Genomic DNA, 11743 nt, shown 5'->3' on the forward strand with positions numbered 1-11743 from the left:
ATTTAGAAGGGAACCCGCACCCCTGGAGGTTCTAGTTGTCTGTTAACTTTATTTTGATTGAAACGGAGGCATAACATGTCCTAGAAAAATAAAGATTTATGATACAAACTAGACACAGGGGTCAGGGTTGCCCCAGGGGTGAGGGGATCTTTGGTCTGGGGCTGGACGTGATCAGGCGGCCTCTAGTCCTGGAGGAGCCTCACCCAGGCCTCCCCGCACCTGCCTCCCTTTTCAGCAGGAAGGGCCCAGCTGGGAGGGGCTGGTGGTCTGGGGCGCAGACTGCCTGTCCTCCAACCTCCAAGTGGTTCTGGGAACGCTGGATGTCAGTGAAGCTATTAATAGTGTTTTAGGGAGTGATAGGGAGAGGGCTCAAGGGGGCTGGAAATCCAGCCACGTGGCAGGACTTTCTGCTCACAGCTAGTACTGGGTTGAGGGGGGCACAGCCCCGGAGTCAGGACCCCCAAATCTCCCCATATACTGGGGACACAGAGCAAGGAGAGGGCTGTAACAGAGGAGGCCTCCAATCCAGAGGACGGTGTCCCTGGGCAGGAGCAGACAGTGGGGAGCCCGCTGGCACCTCCAGGGCTTGGAGAGGTTAAGGGGCCCAGGGATACGTAGTGTGTGGGATCTTCAGCTCCCAGCGGTCATGTCCGAGTGATCCCCTCGTCTGGAGCTGTCCTGGACCTTGAGCACCATTGTCAGGAGAGGCGATGAGGCCCGGCCGGGTCACAGTTCCAGGGGGTCTTCCACAGGCACCGACTGCAGCTGGGTCAGAACCTTGGTCTCGGCTTCCAGCCCCTCATCAACTTCGCCCCCCGCCGTGGACCCCAGGAGCAGTCCTTCAGGGTCAGGGTCCGGCAGCCTCAGCACGGTGTGGGGGGCCTGCGTCCCCAGCCCCTTCTCTGCTTCTAGCAGCCCTTCTGTGCCTGCGCTCAGTTCCAGGCCTGCCGGCCAGATGGGCATAGCTGCAGGCGACAGCACGAGCCCTTCCGGCGGGGGCGCCGGGAAGCCAGGCAGGAGGCCGGAGGAGTCCGCAGAGAAGGGCAGGCTGGCGGCAGTGGTGGCGGCAGGGGCGGGTGGCGGCTGTGGCGGCTGATGTGCAGAGAGCGGGCCGAGGGCGTGGACCTCCGGGAGGGCAGGGCTGGGCGCCACTGGGAGGGCTCCCTCGGGCACCGAGATGGCTGCGTCTGGCTTCAGGGGCAGGGCCAGGCTGGGGGCAGGTGGCAGGACCTGGGAGACCAGCATGCTTGTGGGGAAGGTGGCGGTGAGGATGATCTTGCCCTGTTGCACGGCCACGCCTGTCACGATGGGGCTGCCAGACACGGGGTTGGCCAGGAGAAAGTTTCCTGTGGGGACGAGAGGTGGGCCAGGCGTCGGGAGGGTTCTGGGACACACCGCCAGGGACAGGCTGCCCCACCTCCCAGAAGCCCACCGACAGCACTCTCGGCCAGCCCAGCCGTCACCCAGGCCCCAGCCAGGCAGGAGGTACCTGGGGCCGCAGCCGAGGGCAGCTGCAGGGCGGTCACGCCCACGCCGGAGTTTATCAGGTGCACGTTGGTAGGGCCCGCGGCAGCCGCCACCTTCACAGGACTGCCCGGCCCGGCGGCTAACAGTTGCAGTGGCCCCACAGCCTGGGGCAGCGTCACCACCTGTGAGGTGGGTACCACCTGGGGCAAGTTCAACAGCGGGGAGGTGGGGCCCAGGCCTGCGGGGTACCCAGGGGGTGGGGAAAGCGGCACCACTTGGGGAGCAGCTACAGAAGGCACCGGTCCCGGGGGCAGAGGAAAGGTGGTGGCCGGCGGGGGGCCGGGCACCACTTGGGGCAGAGGCCCCGGAGCGTCTTCTCCGGCCGGCACCGAAGCAGCCCCCTGGGCCTCCTTGGTCTCCGGGGCCTCGGGCTGAGCCTCCTCTAGTCGAACCTCCCCGGTCTGAGGGTCCAGGACCAGGGAGGTCTTGCCCTCACTGGCCCCCTGGGGACTGGGCTGCGGGGGCGGTGGTGGTGGTGGTGGTGGTGGTGGTGGTGGTGGTGGAGGAGCGCCACTGCCCCCCGTGAGCAGCAGGGGGCCCAGGCTGGAGGCCTCCCCCAGGGCCAGGCTGTTGATGATGACGGGGCTCCCATTGAGGAGCACAGCTGGGGAGCTGCCTGCAGCCAGGAAGCTCCCATTCACCAGGATGGAAGAGGAGGCAGGGCACGGTGCTGGAGGGGCGGCCCCCGCCAGAAATATGGAGCCCTGGGCAGGGGCCTCAGATGCCACTGGAGCCACACCCCTGTCCAGGTCCTCGGGACTGCGGCTGGACTCATCCTCAGTCGTGGGGTTCCCGTCAGACTCGCTGGCCAGAGAAAGGATCGTGAGTTGTGGTCCTCCATGCCTGAGCTTCCGCATCGGCCAGCAAGCAGCCCTGCAGGAGCACAGGCCCACCACTGCCTCCCCACCTTTCCCCGGCCCAAACTTCTCTGGCCAATTTCAGGAGGTTATAAAACCTCCTCAGTCAGACCACCCAAGGCCCCCTGAGACAGAGCGTTTCCAAGTCCAGCACTGATACCTCTTCATAAGAGCCGAAGCTGGCCACATCGGAGGGAGGAGGCCCTCCTCTCCCAGCCCCTTGGCCTCGGGGCCCCAGAGGCTGAGCACTGGGCTGCCCGAAGTCCCCTGGGTCAGGCTGCAAGCAGCCCAGCGTCTTCGGAGAGTGGAGAGGCAGCCGCCCGCTCAGTTCCCGGTGCCTTCCCCCCACCCCCGGGGCGTCAGAGAAGGGAGAGAGGCCGGCGCGAGGGGTGGGAGGGGAAGGGCTTGGGTTACAGGGAAACCGGAGCTGGGGAAGGTTCACGTTTCACAACAAAGACAGACGACGGACCACGCTGTTTGGGCACACCGGGGGGTGGGGGGGGGTGAGGAAGAGCCTCGGTCAGGGAAAGGCCCGGCAGCCCGCGGGCGTGAAAGATGCCCCCACGCGGGATGGATGGACAAAGGCCCGCCCCCCTTTCCGCAGTCCCCCCGTTTTCTTCACTGCCTCCCCCTGGCCAAGAACATGGATGGGATTCGGGATGGAGCTCCGAATGGAGCAGAGGGAAGAGGTCTCCCAGCCTACGCGACAGAAGTGAGGTCGGGGAGAGGGCCCCGGGCGTGTGCCAGTTCCGTCCACACGTATTCCCTGCGCTGGGGGGCGGGGAGCGCCTGAAGGTGTGTGCTGGAGGTGTCCCCAGGAGCTCGGCGCGGGTATGGGGGAGAGGGGGTTGGTAGGTAGCACGTCCCCGGGAAAGCGGGACTTGCGCCGCCCGGGTCCCCTCACCTCTTGCAGGGCGCGCCGCCGCCCCCGGTCCGATCGCGCTGTCGCCGGTTCTTGAACCAGTTGCTGACCTGCGTGAGCGAGAGGCCGGTGAGCGTGGCCAGGCGGCGCTTCTCGTCCGGCGTAGGGTAGCGGTTGCCGCGATAGCAGGCCTTAAGCGCGGCGCGGGAGCGCTCCTTGAAGCAGTAGACGGTCTCCTCGCCGTCCCATATGGTCTTGGGCAGCGGGAACTTCTTGCGCAGACGGTACTTGTCCACTGCGCCCAGCGCGCGGCCGCGGGCTCGCTCGGCCTCGTGGTAGCGCGCGCGCAGGTAGAGGTCCTGCAGAAAGGCGTGGTGGGCGGCGGGGAAGGGGCGGCTCTCGAGCAGCCGGTAGAGCTCGGCGTACTCGCCTCGCTGGAAGGCCACCAGGGCCCGAGCGCGCAGCACCGGATCGCTGCCACGTAGGCGCTCGGCCGGGGGCAGTGCGCCCAGGAAGCGGCTCAAGCGGCCGGCGTGGCCCGCCTGTAGCAGCGCCTCGCAAACGCACGCCACCTGCTCGGGCGAGAAGCGGAGGCCCGTGGGCGGCTCGGCAGCGGCCTCGGGGGGCGACCCGGGGACGCCCGGGGATCCCGGGCCCTCCGCTCCCGCCGCCGCTTCGCCCGCCCCGGCCCCGGCTGCGGCCGCCGCCTCACCCTCGGCCGCCTGCAAAGTCTGCAGGAGCTGGCGCGCTTCCTCCTCCTCTTCTTCGGTCGCCGCCGCCGCCACCGCCTCCCCCCCAGCCGCCGGCCCCGCGCTCGGCTCCGCAGGCAAGGTAGCCATGTTTTGCAACTTTGGGAAGTTCCTCCCTCCTTCTCCTCCTCCCTCGGGCTTTCCCCAGCCCCCCCCCCCCCCCCTCCCCCCCCCCCTCCGCCCTCCCCGTCGCGCTTCCCGATCCTCCACCCCCCGCCGACCCCGCGTCTCCCCCAGCAGTGCCAGGCCCAGCTCTCCACTAGGGTCTCTGTCCCAGTGTCTGTGTGTGTGCCCGCCCCCCTCCCCGTCTGTCCGTGATTCTCCTTTTGTTTTCCCTCCGCCTCAGGCCGCGCTTTTTCCTCCCCCCGCGTGTGCCTCAGGCTGAGGGCCTCAGTTTCCCCATCGGGACAACGGAGAAGGTAACGGGCCGTCCGGGAAGGCTAAGGGCGCGAAGCCACCTCCGCCCCGAGACTAAGCTTCTGCACGCCTCCGTCTCCAGAGTCCTCTGAAGGCCCCCCCATACCCCATCTCGGCCCGCGCTCCGCCCCTCGGAATTCCCGGCTCCGCAGGGGGGCGGGTCCGGCAGGGAGAAGGGGCGGGGGAAACGGGTTAGAAAGTTTGCAGCAACTTTTCTTGAGCTAGTCGCTGGGACCGAGTCGCGTGGCCCGCGCAAGCGCAGTAGTAGGAGGATGGCCGCGCGCGCGCGCAGCCGGCCCAACCCCCTTCTTGCCGGCCTGCGGGTGGCACAGCTGGGCCACAGCTGGGCAAGGGGCGGTGCCTCCGGGCGGCTCGCTAGCCACCTCCTATTGGCCGGATGCCGAAGCCACGCCTTTCGGCGTCCCCATCCCCACCCCCAGCCCGGATTCGTCTGCTTGGCGGCCCTGTAGCTTCTTGCCAGGCCATTGGGCGCCTCCACTCGCCTTCCAATTGGCCCACCGAGCAGCCTCGTTCCCTCAACCCAAAGAGAGCGGACACCGCGGAGTCCAGAGCGTTGGGCAGACGGGAGGGCCTTTTATTCGCGAGGATCGGGGGTGGGGTCCTAGGTGTGGAGAGACAATAAATACTGAGGAATGTCGGGGTCTCAGTGCATCCAAAACGTGGATTAGGGTGCTGGGGTCCTGGAACTTGGCGGGTCGGAGGACAGGTCAATAAATACCCAAACTGCCGAGGCGGGCGGAGCCTGCTGTGGCCCCGAGAGCTACGTACGTGAGGAGGGCGCGCGAGTCCCCGAAAAAGCGGGGCTGGCGAAAGCAAAAGGTTCTCGAGAAGGCGGGCGGGGCTCGCACTAGACGTTCGCCGCGGGAAGAGAACATTCCCGGAATAGTAGGGCCTCATGCACAGGGATTTGTGGTCTGCGAGCCGATAGGCGGGGGGCGCGTGGAGGGTGAAAAACTGATGGCCGAGCCCTGGCCCTGCTGTCTCCTCTAGATCGCAGTTTGCCCATCCACGGCGGGGCCTCAGCCAGGCCGGAGTTAGTAGGTGGTTGGTCTGCGATTCTCCCCAGCAGCAACTGCAGCATTCCCGGTTACAAGCCTCCCTGGAGCCCCCTGCTCCTCCCTCCCCGGCCGCCAGGGGGCGGGCCCGGATCACAGGGCTGGAGCTCGGGCGGAGACCCACGCTGGGAGGCGGTGTGAACGGGGAGGCGGTAGGAATGGCTTCTGCGCCGTGCCCAGGTCACCCAACCCTCCAGCTTGGGGTCCTAGGGTTCAGGGGGCGAAGGCGGCTCCCGGGTGGCGCCAGACCGGGGCGAGATGGTGGGCGCAGGCCACCAACCCAGTGCAGCCCAAGGCGGCGGCAGCAGCCAGAGCAACGGCGAACAGGAGCAGGGAACGCGCCTCCGATAGGTCAGGCTTAGGGACCTGCGGACAAGAGGGCGTGATCAGGTCTTGGCGGCACGGCCCCCCGATTGGCTCCTGGGACTCGCCACGCCCACGCCTATAGGTGGGTTCACAATCCTCTCTCGTCCCGCCCCGCCCCGCCCCCGCGGGCAGTTGCGGTTGGTCCGCGGGCAAGCTTCAAGTCTCGTCCGAACTCGCCACTGGCTGCTTCCTAGCGGCCTGAGCTGATTGGCTGCCCGCGCATCCTCCCTCCCCGCGGCGGCCCCGCTCGACAGAGGCGCAGCTAAGCAGAGGAGGCTTGGGGTGCTTGGTGCGAGGAGGGGGCGCGGCGGCGGGCGGGCGTGAGCAGCCGGACGTACCCTGGCAGGGAGCAGCAGGTGGCGGCGGTGCATGGGGCCTGGCCCCACCAGCGGGCATTGGCCCAGAGCCACGGCCGGGGGGCCATCTAGCTGGAGAGAGAAGGGACAGGTGACCCGATCGGAGCCCAGCCCGGCCCGGCCGCCCTCGGCAGGAGGCGAGAGACAGCGAACGGAGTCGGGGAGGGAATCTAGGGAGATCCTAGATGGGATCTGGTTAGAGGCCCGGACCGAGGGCTGTCTGGTAGACGTGGGGCTGAGTGGAGGGTGTCTGCCGTCTGGAACCCCAAAGAGATAGGGTGATCCCTAAACCCGGACGGGGAGACGGGGCCGGGGTTGCAGAGGGGCCAGCAGGCTTGATACAGGGGAAAAAGAGGGGTCTTACATGGGAAGGTGCATCCGTGGCCCGGGGACTGGGGACCCCCGTGACAGCTGGAAGGAGAAGAGAGAGGCGTAGGGCGCGTGGAGGGACGGAGGAGGGCGGTGGCGCGGCGTGCCCCAGCCTGGGCCCCTCGCCCTCCCCCAGGTGTCCACACACGCCGCGGGCCCACCTCCCCCCGTCGCCCTCGGGAAAGGGGACGGATGGGGGACTCGCCTGCGTCTCCCCCGGCCTGCAGCAGCTCCATCCGCTCCTGCAGCTGCCGGACGCGCGCCTCCAGGTCTCGGTTCCGGGCCTCGGCCTCACGGAGCTGACTGCGGGGAGGGAAAGACCGTGAGCCCTTCCGGACCGGACCTGGGCGAGACGGGCTGCCGACGGTAGCGACCAGCCCCGGCGCCCCGACCCCGACCTGGCAAAGCTCTGGTTGGCTGTGCGGATGGCCTCCAGCTCCCGGCTCAGGCTCTGCCGTGTAAGCACCTCCTCCTCCAGGGCCTCCTGGAGCTCCCGCAGCGTCACCTGGGCCTCCGCCGCCGCCGCCGCCGCCGCCGCCGCCGCCGCGGGAACGGCCTCCGGAGCTGCCGCTTCGGCCTGCGTGCGGGACCTGGCTTAGGGCTGCCCGCTCCTGCAGCGCCCAAGACTTGGGCACCGGTTCTAGGCTGGGATCTTCCCTTGTCCTCTAGATCTTTCCGGAATCCCCACAGCTCCTGCAGTGACCCAAGTCTCCTCCTTCCCTAACTAACCCCAGCCCCTGCCTTGGTCTCCGGCCTCCAGTCTGGGCCCTTCCCACCCACCTTCCACACAGGAACCAAAGGGCTATTCCTACAACTCTTACCCAACTTGACCATGGCCCTCCCCTCTTCTCCAGTCCCTGGGCGTCCTCAGGAGAAGGCCTGCCTCACCAAAAGGCCCTGTTTGGTTTGTCTCTGTCTCCCCTCCCCTCATTCTCCAGCCCCCTCTTCCAGGAACAATTGAGCCTAACTACCCTCCTTTCCGGTTCAAGAATAAACCTTTGCCTTGAGGTTCTGTCTGCTGACCAAGGGCCGGCCCCCTCCTCCCACACACAAAGGCCTTTATTTCTTCAGAGGGATGATTTCTGACTGAAGTAACTTTGTCTCTACTTTGCATTCTCTCTTTCTATCAAGCCAACTCCCAGAGGGCTTCAGGCCGGCAGCATACAAGACCCCGGAAGCCCCTGCCTTTCTCGGATTCTCCCTGACCGACCTTCTCCTCCAGAGACTCACTGTTTCCTCTGGTGGCGGCACCGTGGGCTCTGGGCTGGGCGCCCGCACAGGTGGCTCAGGCAATGGCTCGGCCTCCAGTTCCATGGCCGTGGGGCCTGGGACCTCCTCGTCCCTGGGGAGAGGAAGAGGGCGAGGGGAGGGAGAACCAGGCCCCCTCAAGAGGTTGTCCACCCCCCTGGGTTTAGAGCCAGGACTCCCTCTTCTGTGGGCGTGGGACAGCCAGGCCCTGAAGGGCCCCTGGAGTGAGGAGGGGGCGGGACAGGTTGATGGGACAGGTCCCCTTCTTGTTAGTAAAGGCCGGCCCTTCACATGGCCTCAGGCCCCTGGGAGCTGGCCTCTCTGCACCTTCTGTGGGAACCTTGGGTCGAGACACCCATATGCGGGGTCACTCATCTCCCCGTCCACGTGACTTTTGCAGACCCCTCTCCTTAAGACTTCAGGACAATGAGGGGGACCCCACCCAGCTCTGGCCACCTCCAAAGATACAGTGTTAAGACTGGGTGTGGGATCCCAGGACTGATTCTAGTTCTCTGCACCCCGCCCCCTGCCATCCCCAGCTGCTGGAGGGAGACCCCTCCTCCCCAGGAATATGAAATTGCAATAAAAGTGGATGGCCCCTCGCACCCAGCACTCCCTCTCTGGAAACCGGTCTCAAGGACCCCAGGATCCTGGGCACCCCCCGAGACCACGCTGCAGCTGTCCATCCAATCTGGGTTATAACAGAGAAGACGGGTTAACGGAGTCCTGTCCCCACCCCCAGAAAGGAGAGTACCGCACAGTGGCTCATGTTTGGCCTTCGTTCAGGACAAGAAGGGACATTTTGATACATTGTTCGGCAAAAGACTAGATTGGATCACAGCATGTTCTCACAGTTGTCCAGTTTGTGTGTGCGCATGTGTGAGCCAGGGAGCTCCTTTCCCTTGCCAAAATTTTCTAATTTACCAGTGACAAACGATGTATTGTTTGTATAATTAATGTTTTTAAAAGGCTTTATGGTTAGGGGCGCCTGGCTGGCTCAGTCAGTAGAGCATCTGACGCTTGATCTCAGGGGTCGTGAGTTCAAGCCCCACATTGGGTGTGGAGCCTCCTTTAAATAAACAAACAAGGGGCGCCTGGGTGGCTCAGTCGGTGGGGCGTCCGACTTCAGCTCAGGTCACGATCTCGCGGTCTGCGAGTTCGAGCCCCGTGTTGGGCTCTGGGCTGATGGCTCAGAGTCTGGAGCCTGCTTCCGATTCTGTGTCTCCCTCTCTCTCTGCCCCTCCCCCGTTCATGCTGTGTCTCTCTCTGTCTCAAAAATAAATAAACGTTAAAAAAAAATAAAAATAAACAAATAAAGAAGTAGCTTTACGGTTATATGAGCGATTCAAAAAAGTTTGTATTCCTTTAAGACTGATTTTAAAATTCTATGCTTCTTATTTTCTAAGATTCTGAGGTCCCGTGACTGGACTAGCAATCTAAAAGTGGATGCCTGGAAGATTCTGGAAGGCCAAGTCTGTGGCTCCGAGGTTTTGCAAGGGAATCTAAAACTTCACAGTACTTACGGTCTGACATTGTAAGGTCCTACAACTCCGGACTCCTAACAGTCCTTGGTCCCAAGACGCTACGCTTCTGAGCCTGATCCTGCAACCCTACTGGGAGCCCCTGAACAGAGCTTACCTGAGGGCCATGCAGGAGTAGGAGTAGCCCACAAATGGCAGGTGGACCCCCAGGGGCATGCCTTCCCGCATGTCAGACAGCGTCTCCTGTACCAGAGAAATCCAGATGTGGAGTGACCTGTGCTCCTCAGGGCTGGTGCCTCACCCCTTCCCAGTCTTGGCTTAAATGCCAGCTCCCCACCCCACCCCACCCCAGCTTGGGGCCTCGTCTAAAGTGGTCCCTCCCTCATTTTCTTTCATTGTATCCGGCTGCTTCCCTCAGGGCGCTCTCCACAGCGTCATTCTATACTTCTCCCGACTACACGTGGACCGGGGCTGGCCTGGTCCCGTGTGGGTCCCCAGCAGTGCCCAGCACTGGGGTGGCTTGTACAACAGTGGAGAGAGAGATGGCCTAGGAGAGATTCCTCTACGGTGTTTTCCTGCCTCACTTCTTATCCTTCCAGGTCTCGGCTCAGATAGCCGAGGCTTCCTCCTCCAGGAAGCCCTCCAAAACTTTCCAGGCTGGGTGGGGAGCCCGCGCCCCCCTCCCCACACCCCCCCTCCCTTGTCTCACCCCTGAACTCTCCCTCTGGGGCATCACTGTCTGGGGACAAGTCTATGTTCCCCACTGGACTGCGAATCCAGATCACCGCTGGGTTCCCGGCGCTGGGTGGGCACAGAGCAGGCGCTCTGGGGGAGGAATGATTTCAAGACCCCAGGAGATGGGTACTATTCTAATCCCAGCTCTCTGGATGAGGGATGGGGGTGGGGCGTGGGTGGGGGGAATACCCTCTGCCCAGCAGGGGTCGCAGGTACCTACCCCGCCCCCGCTCACCATGGCAGTGAGCCCGTCTTCCACCACATCGAAGTTGCACGTGTCAGTGGCACCCTCGAAATCCGGTGTAAATGGGGGCACGCTGTCTCGGAGACTGTCCCAGTCAAGGCCAAAGAAAAAAGGATGATTCTGGAAATCACCTGCTCCGTCCCGGCCCAGCCGCGTCTCAGGAGGACACAGCAGCCGCTGGATGAGGTCTCGGGCCTCCTCAGGGACCCCTGCGTCGGCAAGCGGTAGAGACAGGTGCTCCTGCACGAGGGAGAGGGAGGGCAGGGGATGCTGGCCTGGCGTTACGTGCCAAGGGAGATCAGGGGTTCCTCTGGCCGTGCTCACCTTGTAGTGCACGATCTTGCCGTAGGTCTCAGCCGTGGAGTCGGCGTAGAAGGGCGTCTGCCCGTAGAACATTTCATAGGCGAACACTCCCAGTGCCCACCAGTCACACTCGGGCCCATAGCTGCCCAGCCCGGGCCCGCCGCCCACAGCCTGCAGGATCTCAGGGGACAAGTAGTCCGGGGTGCCCACCGCCACCAGCGACCGCACCTGAGCCAAAAAGGTCCAGAGCTGGGCTCGGCCCCGCCCCTCCCAGCTCTGGCTCCTCCCCTCCTCCTAACCACGCCCCGAGTGCTTTAGTCCCTCCCCTTTTCTGTTCTAACCGGGAGCGGCTCACACACTTAGGCGTGGGTCCCCTCCCTGTAACCCCTCTAAATCTGGTCGGGCCCCCACCTCTACCTGGGCGCCTCAGCCCCGCCCCCACACTCTGCGCTTCTGTCCCCCCACCTGTCCCCACTCCTCATTGGTGGCCGCAGTGCCGGAAGCGGCGCCCCACGCACCGTTCCGTCCGCCCTCAACTTGAGGCAGGACCCGAAGTCGGCCAAGCGGATGTGGCCACAGCGGTCCAGCAGGATGTTGTCGGGTTTGATGTCCCTGGGCAAACGGAAGGGTGGGGGTGGATGTGAGCCTCCCTCCATCCATCTCGGCAGGTTCCACCCCTCCAGGCAGCGCGGCCTCGGATCCCACCCTCTTACGGACCATGCTCTCCAGCTCCGGGCCCCTCCACTCCCTACCCCCTCAGAACCCATTTCCTCGGCTTCCGCCCCTTAGGGGACTCTGCAATTCTGAACCCCACTCCTCTGGCCCTGTCCCCAGTGGCCCCAACCAAGGAGGTCCCTCTGCAGGGCCCGCCCCCTCTGGGTCCCCACCTTTGCGGTACCGTGCCCAGGTGCAACTTTGCTTTCCCTCTCTGGGCCCCGCCCTCAGCCCCCCGCCCCTCAGCCCCTGCTGCGCCCACCTGTGTACATAGCCCAGCCGGTGCACTGAGTCTATGGCCATGACAATCTCGGCCAGGTAGAAGCGCGCCATTTCGGCTGGGATCCGCTCCCCAAACTTGCTCAGCAGCGTTAGCAGGTCCCCGCCCACGTAGTACTCCATGACCAGGTACTAGCAGGGGGCGTGTCATGGGGGGGGG

General features: G+C 64.7%; 2 protein-coding genes and 2 long non-coding RNA genes across 9 annotated transcripts in view; 2 read left to right on the forward strand and 2 right to left on the reverse strand.

Annotated features, from left to right (window-relative positions):
- Positions 1-25: 25 nt before the first annotated feature.
- SIX5 (SIX homeobox 5) lies at positions 26-4100 on the reverse strand. The gene is made up of 3 exons (XM_040457442.1): positions 3289-4100; positions 1490-2331; positions 26-1346 (listed from the first exon to the last, which is right to left on the reverse strand). Exons 1-3 carry the CDS (start codon positions 4083-4085, stop codon positions 727-729), a joined length of 2259 nt encoding a protein of 752 aa, XP_040313376.1. The 5' UTR covers positions 4086-4100; the 3' UTR covers positions 26-726.
- Positions 3972-5084, forward strand: LOC121018634 (uncharacterized). The gene is made up of 2 exons (XR_005785253.1): positions 3972-4077; positions 4342-5084. It is a non-coding gene; the product is annotated as an uncharacterized LOC121018634 (long non-coding RNA).
- The window catches only part of DMPK (DM1 protein kinase), a 10369-nt gene continuing 3612 nt past the window's right edge, over positions 4987-11743 (reverse strand). For 2 of the 6 annotated variants that reach the window (XM_040457448.1, XM_040457444.1), the window contains 11 exons: positions 11567-11715; positions 11109-11202; positions 10612-10818; positions 10264-10527; positions 9466-9551; positions 7810-7921; positions 6978-7156; positions 6785-6882; positions 6575-6621; positions 6193-6282; positions 4987-5854 (listed from right to left, as the gene is read on the reverse strand). In XM_040457448.1, the coding sequence (XP_040313382.1) occupies positions 5702-5854; positions 6193-6282; positions 6575-6621; positions 6785-6882; positions 6978-7156; positions 7810-7921; positions 9466-9551; positions 10264-10527; positions 10612-10818; positions 11109-11202; positions 11567-11715 (1479 nt within the window). In that variant the 3' untranslated portion in view covers positions 4987-5701. The remainder of the gene's footprint in view (positions 5855-6192; positions 6283-6574; positions 6622-6784; positions 6883-6977; positions 7157-7809; positions 7922-9465; positions 9552-10263; positions 10528-10611; positions 10819-11108; positions 11203-11566; positions 11716-11743) is intronic. The other 4 variants (XM_040457445.1, XM_040457446.1, XM_040457443.1 and 1 more) reach the window with 4 other exon arrangements.
- Positions 6879-8556, forward strand: LOC121018635 (uncharacterized). Its single transcript, XR_005785254.1, has 2 exons — positions 6879-7037; positions 7711-8556. It is a non-coding gene; the product is annotated as an uncharacterized LOC121018635 (long non-coding RNA).

This window comes from Herpailurus yagouaroundi, unplaced genomic scaffold (genome assembly GCF_014898765.1).
Source record: "Herpailurus yagouaroundi ecotype Mexico unplaced genomic scaffold, PumYag 220, whole genome shotgun sequence".
Lineage (NCBI taxonomy): Eukaryota > Metazoa > Chordata > Mammalia > Carnivora > Felidae > Herpailurus > Herpailurus yagouaroundi.